This window comes from Chiloscyllium plagiosum, chromosome 6 (assembly GCF_004010195.1).
Source record: "Chiloscyllium plagiosum isolate BGI_BamShark_2017 chromosome 6, ASM401019v2, whole genome shotgun sequence".
NCBI classification, from domain to species: domain Eukaryota; kingdom Metazoa; phylum Chordata; class Chondrichthyes; order Orectolobiformes; family Hemiscylliidae; genus Chiloscyllium; species Chiloscyllium plagiosum.
Genome location: NC_057715.1, coordinates 121,630,632 through 121,648,504, shown reverse-complemented (window position 1 = coordinate 121,648,504; position 17,873 = coordinate 121,630,632). Strand labels below are relative to the sequence as shown.

Here is a 17,873-nt window from a genome sequence, read left to right as displayed (position 1 = left end):
CCGGTTCGCCAGTTTTCTATCCAATTGGCCAAATTTCCCTCTATCCCATGCCTCCTGACTTTCCGTATAAGCCTACCATGGGGAACCTTATCAAATGCCTTACTAAAATCCATGTACACTACATCCACTGCTCTTCCCTCATCCACATGCTTGGTCACCCCCTCAAAGAATTCAATAAGACTTGTAAGGCAAGACCTACCCTTCACAAATCCGTGCTGGCTGTCCCTAATCAAGCAGTGTCTTTCCAGATACTCATAAATCCTATCCCTCAGTACCCTTTCCATTACTTTGCCTACCACCGAAGAAAGACTAACTGGCCTGTAATTCCTGGGGTTATCCCTATTCCCTTTTTTGAACAGGGGCACAACATTCGCCACTCTCCAGTCCCCTGGTACCTGATGACCTCTTTCCACACTGTCGGTATTCTATGATCCTAAGCTATTCAAACATGATTTTCCTTGGTGCGTTATGTTAGCTCTAGAGGAACTTACAAGTGATTAAAGACTCCAAGAATGACTCCAAAGGTCATGTGAATAATGCCCAGGATCACTGACATTTTCATTTTAAATGAATTCAGAAAACTGAGACGATTACTTGCCAGATTCCAAATCTGCAAAGACAGAACAAAAAAAATTATAGACATCAAGCTTTTAGGCTGTTGATGGACCAAGATTACAATATGAGGCTGAAAGACTCCGAGAAGCTGAAATGCTTTCCTTACAACAGGGAAGGTTAAGGGGAGATTTGGCAGAGGAGTTTTTATTCTGTTTCCAAGAGCAGAAGATGAAAAAAAAAGCATGCAGTAAAAGAATCAGAATGGAGACAAAGTATTTTCACTCTAGAATGCACTGTTTCAAAGGGCAGCAAATATAGAACATGAAACAGCACAACACCAGAATAGGCCCTTCGGCCCACCGTATCTGTGCTGACCATGGTGACATTCTAAACTAATCCCATTTGCTGCCACCTGATCCACACCCCTCTAGTCCCTGCCTGTACATTTTTCCATCTGCGTACCTCTTAAACGTTGCTATCATATCTGCTTCTACCACCGCCCCTGAGCGTGTGCTCCAGGCAACTATCACCTTCTGTGTTAAGAAGACTTGCCTTATACATCTCCTTTAAATTTTTCCCCTCTCACCTTAAACCTATGCCCCCTAGTGATCTGACATTCAGGAGGTTGAGGGTAGTGAGCTCAGGGATAGGTTTACAAGGTTGCAAGAGGGCACCGGCAATCAGGAGGTTGGTTTGAAATGTGTACACTTCAATGCCAGCAGCATCCGGAATAAGGTGGGTGAACTTGCAGCATGGGTTGGTACTTGGGATTTCGATGTTGTGGCCATTTCAGAGCTATGGCTAGAGGAAGGGCAGGAATGGTTGTTGCAGATTCTGGGATTTAGATGTTTCAGCAAGAACAGAGACTATGATAAAAGGGGGAGGGTACTGAAGGGTATTGTTACTGAAGGGTAGTATTACAGCAGCTGAGATAACAGTTGAGGACTCATCTACTCAGGTAGTATGGGCTGAGGTTAGAAACAGGAAAGGAGAAGTCACCTGTTGGGAGTTTTCTATAGGCCTCTGAATGGTCCCAGAGATGTAGAGGAAAGGATAGCAAAGATGATTCTCGGTAGGAGCGAGAATAACAAGGTATTATTATGGGAGATTTTAACTTCCCCAATATTGACTGAGAATACTATTGTTCAAGTAGTTTAGATGGATCTGATTTTGTTCAATGTGTGCAGAATGGTTTTCTGACACAGTATGTAGACTGGCCAACAAGGGGAGATGCCATATTAGATTTGGTACTGGGGAATGAACCCGGCCAGGTATTAGATTTGGAGGTAGGTGAGTACTTTGGTGATAGTGACCATAATTCGGTTATGTTTACAACAGCAATGGGCAGGGATAGGTATATTCCGCAGGGAAAGAGGTATAACTGGGAGAAAGGCAATTATGATGCGATTAGGCATGATTTAGGATGCAAAGGATGGGGAAGGAAACTGCAAGGGATGGACATATTTGAAATGTGGAGTTTATTCAACAAATAGTTACTGCGGATCCTTGATAAGTATATACCTATCAGGCAGGGAGGTAGTTGTCAAGAGACGGAGCCATGGTTTACTAAATAAGTTGAAGCTCTTCTCAAGAGGAAGAAAGCGGCTTATGTGAGGATGGGGCATGAAGGCTCAGTTAGGGGGCTTGAGAGTTATAAGTTACCCAGAAAAGATCTAAAGAGAGGGCTAAGAGGAGCCAGGAGAGGACATGAGAATTTGTTGGTGGATAGAATCAAGGAAAACCCAAAGCCTACAAGGATCTGTTTTGTGTCCACTGCAGAATCTTATTTTTATTAATGATCTGGGTGGAGACGTAGAAGGATGGGTTAGTAAATTTGCAAATTACGCTAAGGTAGGCAGAGCTGTGGATAGTGCCGAGCAGAGCTGTGGATAGTCCCAAAAGATGTTGTGGGTTAAAGGGGGACATAGATAAGATGCAGACCTGGGCTGAGAAGTGGCAGATAGAGTTTAATGCGGCAAAGTGTGAGGTAGTTCATTTTAGAGGAAGTAATAGAGGTGGCACGGTAGCACAGTGGTTAGCACTGCTGCCTCACAGCACCAGAGACCCGGGTTCAATTCCCGCCTCAGGCGACTGACTGTGTGGAGTTTGCACGTTCTCCCCGTGTCTGCGTGGATTTCCTCCGGGTGCTCTGGTTTCCTCCCACAGTCCAAAGATGTGCAGGTCAGGTGAATTGGCCATGCTAAATTGCCCGTAGTATTAGGTAAGGGGTACATGTAGGGGTATGGGTGGGTTGCGCTTCGGCGGGGCGGTGTGGACTTGTTGGGCCGAAGGGCCTGTTTCCACACTAAGTAATCTAATCTAATCTAATCTAATCTAATCTAATAGGAATGCAGAGAACTGGGCCAATGGTAAAATTCTTGGCAGTGTAGATGAACAGAGAGATCTCGGAGTCCTGTTGCATAAATCCTCAAACGTTGCCAGCTAGGTTTATAGGATATTTAAGGAGGCATATGGTGTATAGGGGGATTGAGTTTCGGAGCCACGAAGTCATGCTTCAGCTGTATAAGCCACTGGTAAGGCCGCACCTGGAGTATCGCGTGCAGTTCTGGTTACTGCATTATAGGAAGGATATGGAAGCTGTGGAAAGAGTTCAGAGAACATTTACTAGGATGTTGTCTGGTATGGAAGGAAGGTCTTATGAGGAAAGGCTGAGGAAACTGAGGCTGTTTTCATTGGAGAGAAGGTGTTTGAGAGGTGACTTAATCAAAATGTAAAAGATAATCAGAGGACACGGAGAGCCTTTTTTCTTGGATGGTGAAGGCTAACATGAGGGGACATGGCTTTAAATTGAGAGGTGAGGGGTTTAGGACAGATATTAGGGATAGTTTCTTCATTCAGAGTAGTATGGGCAGCCTGCCTGCAACAGTAGTAGACTCACCAACGTTAAGGGCATTTAAATGGGCATTGGACATATGGATAATAATGGAACTGTGTAGGTTAAAATGGGCAGATTATTTTCACAGGTCGGCACAGCATCGAGGGCTGAAGGGCCTATACTGCGCTGAAACGTTCTATGTTCTATTTCCACCCAAAGAAAAAGACTTTGACTATCCCCGTTGTCCACACTTCTCAATTTTATATACTTCTATCAGGTCATTCCTCAGCCTCCAACACTCCAGCAAAAACAATCCAAGTTTGTCCAAACTCTCCTTATAGCTAATACTCCAATTCAGGCAACATTCTGGTAAACTTATTTTTCAACCTGTTCAAAGCTTGCACACCTTTCCTATAGTGTGGCAACCTGAACTGCATATAATACTCCAAATGTGACTCAACTAAATAAACACCAAAATGACTGTAGATGTTGTAAATCAGAAACAAAAAGCAGAAATCGCTGGAAAAGGTCAGCAGGACAGTCAGGATCTGTGGAGGGAGATCAGAGATAATGTTTCAGGTCAAGTGACCCTTCCTCAGAACCAAAACATTAACTATTTTTTCTCCACAGATGTCAGACCTGCTGAGCTATTCCAAACTTTTGTTTTTGTTTGTGGCCTAACTAAAGTTTTATACAACGACATGACATTAGAACCTTTACACTCAATGCCCCAATCCAGAAGGCAAGCATGCCATATGCTATGCACCTGAACCCCAAGATCTCTCTGTATGCCAATGCCCTTAAGGGTCCTGCTATTTACTATATATTTTCTTCTTGCATTTGACCTCCCACTCGTCTGGATTAAACTCCATCTGTCATTTTTCTGTTCAACCTTCCAACTGATCTATATCCTGCTGTATCCTTTAACAACCTTCCTCACCATTCACAACTCCTCATATTTTCGTGCCATCTACAAATATATTAAATCAGACCACCTACACTTTCATCCAAATCATTTAATATATATTACAAACATTTAAAGGTCCCAGCACTGATCCTTGTGGAGCACCACTGGACCACAGACCCCTTTACAACCACTGTCTTCTAACCAAGTCAATTTTGTATCCAACATATCAACTCAATGTGGATCCTATGTGATTTAAAGATTAATTAATAAATTGAAAGTTTATAAAAATAAAAATAGCCAACTGACCCTCCAACAGTGCAGCACTCCCTGAGCTATGATCCTACTGAATGGTGGAGCAGGCTCTAGTTATCGAATGGCCTACTCCTGTCCTAGTTCTTATGGTCTAATCTCTGCATTTCTTTCTCAAGTATTTATCAGTGTCATTTTAAAACTATTCTTAATCTATACTCACTACACTCAGACATAGTGCATTCTAAATAATAACCAGTCATTGCTTAAAGAAACCTTTTTCTCATATCACTTACAGTTCATTTGCTAATCTGCTAAATTCTGTGGCCTCTTGAATATTCACCCTTTAACCTCTGCATTTAAATATCTCAAGTCAAACCTCCTCTGCTCCAAGGAGTACAACCCCAGCTTTCAAGTCTGCATGATACTCACTTAAAAACAATACTTCAGACAAGTTAAATTGACCCTGTTCTGAAATCAGACAATCTGGAATCTGACTGAGAATGACACAGATCATTTTTTCATTACTTCTCCAAGTCTGTTCAATGAATCTCAACATAATTTAAAACATGAAACACTCACCGGGTCAATACCAAATGGATAGGGCCCTTTGAAAACACCAGTGACATTGGGATCCAGGGTTAGATACTGATTATAGCGAAGATCATCATCCCTAAAAGAAAACATATTCATCAAATCTAGAACTCAAATGACTTTAATCCAGTCTCAATTTCACACTTAATCCTTTATATTTTATCATCCTCTTTTAACAAGGCAAATTAGCTTTTAAATCATGGTTAAATTGTGGACTGTTCGATTTAGAGTATAATTTGATTGATTTTATGACAGGACTGTCCATATAAAACCAATATGCATTTATTGAAACCAGTTACTTATTTACATACTGCCTGATAAAAGATTTGATTGTTAGATCTGCAACTTACATTGAGATAAGCAACAAATCAAATTCTGCTTGATAACAGGCCCAACATCTCAGTCTGCCACACCCGTCTGCAACCCCTCACCCTTTTGACAAGTAACCCCACCCACCTAGATGCATGCTCCCACACACACAACTGATTCAATACACAGAGTTAAAAATCACACAACACCAGGCTATAGTCCAACAATAGAAGCTTTCAGAGTGCCGCTAGCTCTGAAAGCTGTACTTCTAAATAAACCTGTTGGACTATAACCTGGTGTTGTGAGATTTTTAACTTTGTCCACAACAATCCAAACTGGCACCTCCACATCATGGTTTCATTAGATTGGGCAGTTTTCACATCCCGGGGCAAGGATGTGAAACTGAGTACATTGAAATTATATTATTTGCCATTCAAAAAATGAGGTGGTCTCATTGAAACCTCCAAAGATTTTGAAAGAGTTTTACAGGATAGAAGATATTGCCTCTGGTTGAATAATGTAGAAAAGAGGGGCACAGTCTCAGAATAAGGGCTCAAATGAGGGGACATTTCTTTACTCAAAAGGACTGTGAATCTTTAGAATTGCCCACCTGAGAGTGTTGTGGAGTCTCAGTCATTGAAATATTTAAAGCTGAAATAGACAGATCTTTGGCATGCAAAGGAATTAAGGGAGACAGGGAGCTGACGAGGAAGGGGAGGTAAGGTCGATGATCAACCTCAATCATTGAATGGAGGGGGGAAAGCTACAGGGCTAAATAATTATCACATGAATCTATTTCTTTCTAATTTTAATTGCACCTGCAAGAAAGGTAAGATGTGAAAGATGAAACCCAGCAGACAGCTAGTGTGTACGGATCATTCATTGTTCAATGAATAACTGCACATGTACGTGAACTAGTGGTATTCCACAAGGATATGTTTTGGGACCACTGCTCTTTGTCTTAGACACAGGCATAGGTGGATGGATTAGTAAATTTGCAGACGACACCAAAGTCGGTGGAGTAGCGGACAGTTTGGAAGAATGTTACAGGTTGCAGGGGGACTTGGATAACCTGCAGAATTGGGCTGAGAGGTGGCAAATGGAGTTCAATGCAGCTAAATGTGAGCTGATGCACTTTGGGAAGAATAACAGGATGGCAGAGTACTTGGTCAATGGAAAGATTCTTGGTAGTGTGGATGTGCAGAGGGATCTTGGAGTCCATGTGCATATATCCCTGAAAGTTGCCACCCAGGTGGATAGTGCTGTTAAGGCGGCATATGGTGTGTTAGGTTTCATTGGTAGAGAGATTGAGTTCCGGAACCACAATATCATGCTGCAACTATACAAAATGCTGGTGCGGCCACACTTGGAATATTGTGTACAGTTCTGGTCCCCCCAGAAGGATGTGGAAGCATTGGAAAAGGTGCAGAGGAGATTTACCAGGATGTTGCCTGGTCTGGAGGGAAGGTCTTATGAGTAAAGGCTGAGGGACTTGGGTCTGTTCGTATTGGAAAGAACGCAGCTAAGAGGGGATTTGATAGAGACATACAAGATGATCAGAGGATTAGATAGGGTAGACAGTGAAAGACCTTTTCCTAGGATGATGACATCAGCTTGTACGAGAGGGCATAACTACAAATTGAGGGGTGATAGATTTAAGACAGATGTCAGAGGCAAGTTCTTTACACAGAGCGTGGTAAGGGTGTGGAATGCCCTACCTGCTAAGGTAGTCAACTCAGCCACATTAGGGAAATTTAAAGTGTCCTTAGATAAGCTCATGGATGATTTTGGGATAGTGTAGGGGATGAGCTGAGAAAAGTCCACAGGTCGGCGCAACATCGAGGGCCGAAGGGCCTGTTCTGCACTGTATTGTTCTATGTTCTAAAGGATGGTTTCGGATCAATATCCCAGCACCCTTCAACCCCTATGTCAGAAAACATACTCAATTGATCACAATTATATGGTAGTGGACCCAGGTACTTACTTCCAGATGTTGTTGTTATACATACTTTTGACACTCCATCCAGACCCAAATATATTCAAAGACTTTGAAAAGCAGTCATTGTAGATAAGACCAGTATACAAGGAAAATATTCCCATCATCAGGATGATATAGCGCCCATCAAAGAAGGTGTTCCAGATCTGTTAGCAAGCAAAACAAGGCATTGATGATTAATTGTTGCTAAAAAAAAAAAAAGACACATTTTGTCAAAGCTTCTCACCTACAATAATCAGGACAATGTAAATACCAGAGCCCTCTGTTTTAATGTGTGCAGCTTCCAGTACACACAACTGCCATTCGAAATTGGTAAGAACAAATTACTTTGCATACTCATTATGCTGCCCAATTGTGAAATCACATTTAATGTTAGACACAGAATCTCAGAATTGTCAAATTCCATTTGGCCCATTGTGTCTGTACCACACTCTCTCACTCACCCCTCCCACCACCATCCTCCCTCTCCAAACTTATGGGGCATTCACCCACAGCCCTCAGACTCACCTCATTTCTTGTTCGTTTTAATTTTGGGTTGTTTTCGGAAAGCACCATCCATAAAGCAAACACAGACATGATCAGACCGTGTCCAAAGTCTCCAAACATTACAGCAAAGAGGAAAGGGAAAGTGACAATGGTGTAAGGACCTATTGGAAAGCAAAACAGAAAATGCTATTGTATCTGGACCAATTGTTTGCAATTAAATCAAGTAAACAATTTCATACCAAATATTAAGAAATAAGCATAGGATATGAAGATAAATTGCCACACACCAATCCAGGTATATCCATATACATATACAGATACATGAATGGGCAGAGAACAAAAGGATACACATCCTGAGGGAAAATAGGCGACAGATTTAGATAGAGGATTTGGATCGGTGCAGGCTTGGAGGGCCTGTTCCTGTGCAGTAATTTCCTTTGTTCATTTATACCACAATACAGAGCAGTGAGTATTTACAGCACAGAAACTACCAATTATCCCAATCAGTACTTCCTTCAATTCCTTTTTCCATTGTGGGTTTAAGTTTGGTTCTCCTGAGAAGGGCCCATGCCATTTGCCTCAATCACTCAGAAATAAGCTCCACATTCTCAGTCCTCTGATTTGATTTATTGTTGTCACATGTACCAAAGTACTGTGAAAAAATTTGTTTTGTGACCACTACAGGCAGATTGTAATATACAAGGACCTTCTGACTGGGTTTATTACACCTACAGCCCATAGTTCTGGAATCTGCACAAATGGAAACGGCTTCTCTACACCCACCCTATCCAACATTTTCATAATCTTAATGTCTGCTGCCTGGTCACTCAACCTTCCCTCTCCAGGAGGAAGCGCCTCTTCAGTCTTTCCTGACAGATCTGACCTCGAAGTCCTGGTGTCATTCTTCTACATGTTGTTCCCCAGTTTTCCAATTTGTCATATGGAGACCAGAGTCGAGAATGTGTTGCTGGAAAAGCACAGCAGGTAAGGCAGCACCTGAGGAGTAGGAGAATCGATGTTTCAGGCATAAGCCCTTCATCACGAATGAGACTTGTTGGTCAGTGGGCTGAGAGATAAATGGGAGAGGGGGTTGGGGCTGGGTGGAAGTTAGTTGAGAATGCACTAGGTAGATGAAGGCGAGGGAGAAGATGATAGATCGGAGAGGAGGGTGGAGCAGATAGATGGGAAGGACGATGGACAGGTTAAGAGGACGGTGCCAAGTTGGAGGCTTGGGACTGGGATAAGGTGGAGGTAGGGCAAATGAGGAAACTGGTGAAATCCACATAAATCCCGTGTGGTTGCAGAGTCCGAAGGCGGGAGATGAGGCGGTCTTCCTCCAGGCATCAGGTGGTTAGGATTTGACAACGGAGGAGGCCCAAGACCTGCATATTCTTGGTGAAGTGAGGGTGGGTTGAAGTGTTCAGCCACTGGACAGTGCAGTTGGTTTGTGCAGGTGTCCTAGAGATGTTCTCTGAAACGATCCGCAAGTTGGCGACCTATCCCCTGACGAAGAGGAGACCACATCGGATACAACGGATACAGTAGATGTCATTTGTGGAGGTACAGGTAACTTTCTGTTTGACATGGAAGGATCCTTTGGGCCCTTAGCGGAGGTGAGGGGGGAGGTGAACGCACAGGTTTTGTACTTCCAGCGGTGACAGGGGAAGGTGCTGGGAGTGGGGTGTGGGCTGGTGGGAGGCGTGTATTGGACATGGGATTCACAGAGGGACCGGTCTCTTCAAAATGCTGATCGGGGTGGGAAGGGAAATATCTTCCTAGTAGTGAGGTCTGTTTGTAGCTGGCGGAAGTGGCGGAGGATGATACAATATATATGGAGGTTGGTGGGGTGGAAGATGAGGACCACAGAAGTGGTTCAGTCCTTGTTGCGTTGGGTGGAGTGGGCACCTGCATCGGCCCCAGCTATGTCTGCCCCTTTGTTGGGTACATAGAACAGTCCATCTTCCACAACTGCACCGGCACCATACCCCACCTTTTCCTCAGTTACATCAATGACTGCATTGGCGCCACCTCGTGCTCCCATGAGGAGGCTGAACAGTTAATCAACATCACTAACATCTTTCACCCTGACCTTAAATTCACCTGGACTCTCTCATACACCTCCCTCGCCTTCCTGGACCTCCCCATCTCCATCTCCACGGACCAACTTACCACAGACATCTACCGCAAGCCCACAGACTCCCACAGCTACCTGGACTACACTTCCTCCCACCCTGCCTCCTATAAATGTGCCATCCCTTGTTCCCAATTCCTCCACTGCATCTGTTCACAGAATAACGAATTCCACTATTAGAAAATCCCAGATGGGGTCCTTCTTCAAACACCACAATTTCCCCTCCCCCGTGGTCAACGATGCCCTCCAGTGCATTTCCTCCACTTCGTGCTTCTCCGCCCTTGAATCCCACCCCTCCCAACGTTACAAGGACAGAACCGCCCGGTCCTCACCTTCCACCCCACCAACCTCCTCCTCCACTTGCATCATCCTCCTCCACGTCCTGTCAAACAGACCCCACCACTAGGAAGATATTTCCCTCCCTAGCTCTATCGGCATTTTGGAGAGACCATTCCCTCCGCAACTCCCTTGTCTGATCCACACCTCCTGCCAAACCACACCCCACCTCCGGCAGCCTCCCCTGCCACTGCAGGAAATGCAAAATCTATGCCCATACCTCACCCCTCAACTCTGTCCAAGGCCCCAAAGGATCCTTCCACACCCGACAGAAAAAGTTACCTGTACTTCCACAAATGTCATCTACTTTATCCGTTGCACCCGATGTGGTCTCCTCTACATCAGGGAGGCAGGACACCAACTTGCAGATTGTTTCAGAGAATATCTCTTTGACACCTGCATCAACCAACCCCACCACCCCATGGCTGAACACTAATTCCCCCTCCAAGTCCACCAAGGAAATGCAGGTGCTGGACCTCCTCCATCGCCAAAACCTAACCACTCGATGCATGGAGCAAGAATGCCTCATTTTCTGCCTTAGGACTCTGCAACCACACGGAATTAATGTGGATTTCACCAGTTTCCTCATTTCCCCTCCCGGCACCTATCCCAGTCCCAAGCCTCCAACTTGGCACCGTCCTCTTGACCTGCCCATCGTCCTTCCCATCTATCTGCTCCACTCTCCTCTCCGACCTATCACCTTCTCCCCCACCTTCATCTACCTAGCGCATTCCTGGCTACCTTTTCCCAGCTCCACCCTCCCCCCAACCATGTAGCTCTCAGCCCCTTGGCCCACAAGCCTCATTCCTAATGATGTGCTTATGTCCTAAACATCGATTCTCCTGCTTTTCAGATGCTGCCTGACCTGCTGTGCTTTTCCAGCAACACACACTCAACTCTGATCTCCAGCATCTGCAGTCCTCACTTTCTCCATATGGAGACCAGAACAGCTTACAATACTCCAAGCTTCATGTACCTGGGTTAACTTCCCGGTAGCTTCCAACTCCATAAGCATCCACAATATTTTGAAACCCAGAAGTGAATTTATTTGTTCGGAGGAGAGATGGGGGAGTGTCTGTTGTTGGTATTCGGTTCACAAATGATGGAACTGTGGCACTACTCTTCCTCTGAAATAAAGACAAAAATGTTCATAGCCTTCACTATTAATTATTGAAAATACGCAAGAACAGAACCACAACTAAAAAGGAAGTTAAAATGGGAGCTGGGAACAAATTAAGAGTGAGTGTGGGTTGCAAGCAAAAGACAACACATTAATAATTGCACAGAGACAGAATAAAGGAAGCACAGAGATGGAATTTCAGAGGATACATCATCCCCAGAGTTTGAATATTCTGCCTCTCCTGAGTATCCAGACCGATGGGTAACAATAGCCACCTGAAGATACAATCTCTGGAATTGTACCCAATGTCACTATCGGGAGTTCAAATAAACGCTCTGTCCTTAAGAATATTCACACTGGTCATGGTCAGTCTCATTCCCCAGGGAGCTCTATTGTAACCATTTGGGCATCTGTGGAGCTCTGATTCCTAATTAAAAACTCAAAGATCTGGAAATCCATGTGCTGAGTACAACTATATTCTAGTATTCATTGTCAACTTCCCAGCAGTAAATTGCAGGATTCTTCCTGAAGATCCATAATGTGTGGCCTACCAAAACACAGGACAACATGTAGTAGAAGCAGGAGAGACCATTCGGCCCAACAAGCCTACTCTGCCTTTCAATCTCATGACTGATCTGGAGTACAAACTCCGCTTTCTTGCCCTGACAGATCAAAAATCTTTTGATTACAATGTTAAATATGTTCACCAATGTAGAACCCACAATCCTCTGGGTCTCAGGATTTTGAGGTTAAGTTTAACGTCACCAATGATAACCTGTTTAGTGCAAATTAACTAAAACCATTGATAAATTAATTCACTATTATTAAAGAAAATAGCTCTATTTTTTTTTATTTTAGTATACACCAATATTTCACATGTAATTACTTCATTTTTCCCTGCCCAGTAATTTCTCGCCCAAGCATGAATGAAATTCATACTGACTGATCTGCCATTGAAACATTTCAACAGAATGGATTGTTAGCTGGCTTCAGGACATAAAGCAGAGTGAAAACAAATGATTCTCTTAAATCTGTCTTCAAATAAACATTGATACAATGATAGCTGATGTGGAAATTGCAAAAAATTCAAACTGGTCATTTTCAACTTCAGCCGTCAGGTTCAGTGAAGAGGTGGGAAGCAGACTGCATTGGAAAAAACTTGACAAAGGACAGCTGAGCAAATTGAAAGCAAACACACCGTAATGATTCAAGAAACTGTGGACATCTTCAGCCACTGCGGAAAGATTTAACAAGATATTAAGGAACACTCACAGATCCTTCTTCCAACGCTTGGCGAACTTTGGCCAGATCAGCCAACGGACACCAGACCTCAGCAATCAGACATTTATTGGTGACATCAAAACTGCAGAGGTTCAGGATATGGTAAATAGCCTTCATCTTCTTCACTTGAACAAGCCACGTGTGGATAGATTCTGATGCCTTGCATAGAACTTGCTGAAGATATTCCTCAGTTCTATATAGTACCTGAGGAAACGAGGGGGTTTCAAAAAGAAACATTTCTGAATTTCAACCCCCAACCCATGTAAATAATTCACAACTATATTAGATAATAGATCCTATTCAGAAACATGGAACAAAGGCAGGTACATAGACTTAAGCCACAGATCTCATTGAAAGACGGTACAGGCTCAGGGGGCTGAATGGCCTACTTCTGTTCACAGACTCTTAAATTAATGATCTGGGGTTTTCAGTAGAGCTTCATACTTATCTCCATGTCAGAAAGACATAAGGAACCGAAGCATGAAGAGACCATTCAGACCATCAAGACTGGTCCATCATTCAACAAGGTTGAGGCTGATCATCGACCTCAGGTACAGGTTCCCATCCAATCACAAGCTCCTCCAATTCCCTTGGCATTCAAATATATTTCATTCTCTGACATTATCAACTGAGCATCACATGGGCTACAGAATTCAACAACCAAAGCAAATATATTTCCCCTTAGTTAGGAGGACAGAGTAGATGAGTGCATGGCTGAGGACCTGGTGTATGGGAGAAAGATTCATATTTTTGGATCATTGAAATCTCTTTTGGGGTAGAAGTGACCTATACAAGAAGGACGGATTGCACCTAAATTGGAAGGGACTAATATACTGGCAGGGATATTTGCTAGAGCTGCTCAGGAGGATTTAAACTATTAAGTTGGGGGAGGGGCATGGCTGGGACCCAGGGAGATAGTGAGGAAAGAGATCAATCTGAGACTGGGACAGTTGAGAAAAGAAGCAAATCAAACAGTCAGGGACAAAGCAGAGAACAAGGTAGGTCAAATAAATTAAACTGCTTTTATTCTAATGCAAGAGACTCAACAGGGAAGGCAGGTGAACTCAGGGCATGGTTAGGAACATGGGATTGGGATATCATAGCAATTACAAAAAAAGTGGCTCAGGGATGGACAGGACTGGCAGCTTAATGTCCAGAATATAAATGCTACAGGGAGGACAGAAAGGGAGGCAAGAGAGGACGAGGAGTGGCGTCTTTGACAGCTGTACTAAGGGAGGATAACGCCGGATATACATCAAGGGAGGTTATTTGGGTGGAACTGAGAAATAAGAAAGGGATGATCACCTTATTGGGATTGTATTATAGACCACTAATAGTCAGAGGGAAATTGAGAAACAGATTTGTAAGAAGATCTCAGTTATCTGTAATAATAATAGGGTGGTTATGGTAGGGGATTTTAACTTTCCAAACAGGCTGGGATTGCCATAGTGTTAAAGGTGTAGATGGAGAGGAATGTGTTAATTGTGTACAAGAAAATTTTCTGATTCAGTATGTGGATGTACCTACTAGAGAAGGTGCAAAACTTGACCTACTCTTGGGAAATAAGGCAGGGCAGGTGACTGAGGTGTCAGTGGGGGAGCACTTTGGGGCCAGCGACCATAATTCTATTCGTTGATGGAAAAGGATAGACCAGATCTAAAAGTTGAAGTTCTAAATTACAGGAAGGCTAATTTTGGCGGTATTGGTAAAGAACTTTCAGAAACTGAGTGGGGGTAGATGTTCACAGGTAAAGGGACAGCTGGAAAATGGGATGCCTTGAAAAATGAGATGAGAGTCCAGAGACAGTGTATTCCTGTTAGGGTGAAAGGAAAGTATAGGGAATGCTGCATAACTAAAGAGATTGAGGGTTTGGTTAAAAAGAAGGAAGCATATGTCAGGTATAGACAGGATAGATCAAATAAATCCTTAGACGAGTATAAAGGTAGTAGGAGTATACTTAAGGGGGAAATCAGGAGGGCAAAAAGGGGACATGAGATAGCTTTGGTTAAGGACAATCCTTAAATTACAAATATATTAAGGACAAAAAGGTAACCAGGGAGAGAATAGGGCCCCTCAAAGATCAGCAAGGCGGCCTTTGTGGGGAGCCGCAGGAGATGGGGGAGATACTAAACGAGTATTTTGCATCAGTGTTTACTGTGGAAAAGGACATGGAAGATGTAGAATGTAGGGAAATAGACAGTGACATTTTGAAAAGTGTCCATTTTACAGAAGAGGAAATGATGGATGTCTTGAAACGCATAAAAGTGGATAAATCCCCAGGACCTGATCAGGTGGACCCGAGAACTCTGTGGGAAGCTAGGGAAGTGATTGCTGGGCCTCTTCCTGAGATATTTATATCATCAATAGTCACAGGTGAGGTGCCGGAAGACTGGAGGTTGGCAAACGTGGTGCCACTGTTTAAGAAAGGTGGTAAGGGAAAGCCAGAGAACTATAGACCAATGAGCCTGACCTCAGTGGTGGGCAAGTTGTTGGAGGGAATCCCGAGGGACAGGATATGCATGTATTTGGAAAGGCAAGGACTGATTAGGGATAGTCAACATGGCTTTGTGCGTGGGAAATCATGTCTCACACCCTTGATTGAGTTTTTTGATGAAGTAACACAGGGGATTGATGAGGGCAGAGTGGTATATGTGATCTATATGGACTTCAGTAAGGCGTTCGACAAGGGTTCCCCATGTGAGACTGGTTAGCAAGGTTAGATCATATGGAATACAGGGAGAACTAACCATTTGGATACAGAACTGGCTCAAAGGTAGAAGACAGAGGGTGGTGATGGAGTGACCAGTGGAGTGTCACAAGGTTCGGTGGTGGAGCCACTACTTTTCATCATTTATATAAATGATTTGGATGTGAGCATAAGAGGTCTAGTCAGTAAGTTTGCAAATGACACCAAACTTGGAAGGGTAGTGGACAGCAAAGAAGGTTATCTTCGATTACAATGGGGTCTTGATCAGATGGGCCAATGAGCTGAGAAGTGGCAGATGGAGTTTAATTTAGATAAATGAGAGGTGCTGCATTTTTTGAGAAAGCAAATCTTAGCAGGACTTGTACAGTTAATGGTAAGGTCCTAGGGAGTGTTGCTGAACAAAGAGACCTTGGAATGAGGTTCACAGCTCCTTGAAAGTGGAGTCGCAGGTAGATAGAATAGTGAAGGCGGCGTTTGGTATGCTTTCCTTTATTAGTCAGAGTGTTGAGTACTGGAGTTGGGAGGTCATGTTGTGGCTGAACACGATATTGGTTAGGCCACTGTTGGAATATTGTGTGCAATTCTGGTCTCCTTCCTATCGCAAGGATGTTGTGAAATTTGAAAGGGTTCAGAAAGGATTTACAAGGATGTTGCCAGGGTTGGAAGATTTGAATTATGGGGAGAGGCTGAACAGGCTGGGGCTGTTTTCCCTGGAGCATCGGAGGCTGAAGGGTGACCTTACAGAGGTTTATAAAATCACGAGGGGACATGGATACAATAAATAGACAAAGTCTCGTCCCTGGGGTAGGGGAGTCCAGAAATAGAGGGCATAGGTTTAGGGTGAAAGGGGGAAGATATAAAAGAGACCTAAGGGGCAATGCTTTCACGCAGAGGGTGGTACGTGTATGGAATGAGCTGCCAGAGGATGTGGTGGAGGCTAGTAAGATTGCAACGTTTAAAAGGCATCTGGATGGGTATATGAATAGGAAGGGTTTGGAGGGATATGGGCCAGGTGCTGGAGGTGGGACTAGATTGGATTGGGATACCTGGTCTGCATGGAAGAGTTGGACCGAAGGGTCTGTTTCCATGCTGTACATCTCTATGACTCTAGTTAAGCAAGGAGGCCAAAATTGTGCACAGTCATTGGTTCAATTCTAATTACAGACTCACATCACATACTTGAGGCTAGTATCCCCAGGTGGGTATGGAGAGAACACTGCATTATCACAGTGTCAGTGCTAATGAGTGTTGTGATATAGGATTGTCGTCTTTCAGATGAGACATTAAACCAAAGGTCCCTCTGACTGGATCACATCCCATCATAATAATTTGAAGTGAAGTTGGGAAGTCTCCCAGTCTTAGTTAATCACTCTCCTTCAACTACTTCCTACAAAAACAAAGCATCAAGTCATTCATTCCCTCCATCAGTATTCTTTTAACTTGCAAAGTGACCATTATAATTCCTCAAACCCTAGCCGTTTCTAACGTACAAGAAGATCACTTGAAATTTGCAGAGTTTGCAGCATCAATAAAGAGCAAACTGAAATTCCAGCCCAAACCCGGAGGTGATGTAGAACAACGTACTGTATGGAGATCCTGAATTCGAGTGTTGAGTCCTGCAACAATGTCGTTCCTCTCCTGATTTGTACTTGGGTAAGGATAGACATGGCAGTGATAACTGCAAGTAATAGATTGCAATTACAATAGGATAATGCCAATATTTATATACACAGGTATCATCTAACCATTACATAAAATAGATGCAAGCTCAATTCTTTATGTTTGCACTTACATCACAGACAAGTTCTTCAGCAGTGAGCACTCAAACAGCTTGAATCCCAATCTTTGAGCAATGCTGCAACATAACTGACCACAAGAGAGGGGTTGAGGCTTTCCCTTGATGGCTCCATCAGGAGGGAGAGTTAACCTCATCACAGTGGAGACAGTGCTCCACTTGCCCGAGGTCAGAAGACTGTCCTTCAGGGAAAACCCTGTCTGGATATTAAGACCATAAGACATAGGAGCGGAAGTAAGACCATTCGGCCCATCGAGTCCACTCCACCATTCAATCGTGGCTGATGGGCATTTCAAATCCACTTACCCGCATTCTCTCCGTAGCCCTTAATTCCTTGTGACATCAAGAATTTATCAATTTCTGCCTTGAAGACATTTAGCGTCCCAGCCTCCACTGCACTCTGTGGCAATGAATTCCACAGGCCCACCACTCTCTGGCTGAAGAAATGTCTCCACATTTCTGTTCTGAATTTACCCCCTCAAATTCTAAGGCTGTGTCCACGGGTCCTAGTCTCCTCGCCTAACGGAAACAATTTCCTAGCGTCCACCCTCTCCAAGCCATATATTATCTT

At 43.7% G+C, this 17,873-nt stretch overlaps 1 protein-coding gene across 4 annotated transcripts in view; it reads right to left on the bottom strand.

The window, feature by feature from the left end:
* The window catches only part of LOC122551019 (V-type proton ATPase 116 kDa subunit a2-like), a 93,583-nt gene that overhangs the window by 33,874 nt on the left and 41,836 nt on the right, over positions 1 to 17,873 (bottom strand). For all 4 annotated transcript variants that reach the window (XR_006311990.1, XM_043692665.1, XM_043692666.1 and 1 more), the window contains exons 8-14: positions 17,092 to 17,185; positions 12,792 to 13,004; positions 11,376 to 11,526; positions 7,954 to 8,093; positions 7,435 to 7,592; positions 5,130 to 5,220; positions 492 to 610 (exon numbers count right to left, since the gene is read on the bottom strand). Coding sequence is in view for 3 of the 4 variants with exons in the window: in XM_043692665.1 (XP_043548600.1) it covers positions 492 to 610; positions 5,130 to 5,220; positions 7,435 to 7,592; positions 7,954 to 8,093; positions 11,376 to 11,526; positions 12,792 to 13,004; positions 17,092 to 17,185 (966 nt within the window). In the remaining variant the exon portion in view is untranslated. The remainder of the gene's footprint in view (positions 1 to 491; positions 611 to 5,129; positions 5,221 to 7,434; positions 7,593 to 7,953; positions 8,094 to 11,375; positions 11,527 to 12,791; positions 13,005 to 17,091; positions 17,186 to 17,873) is intronic.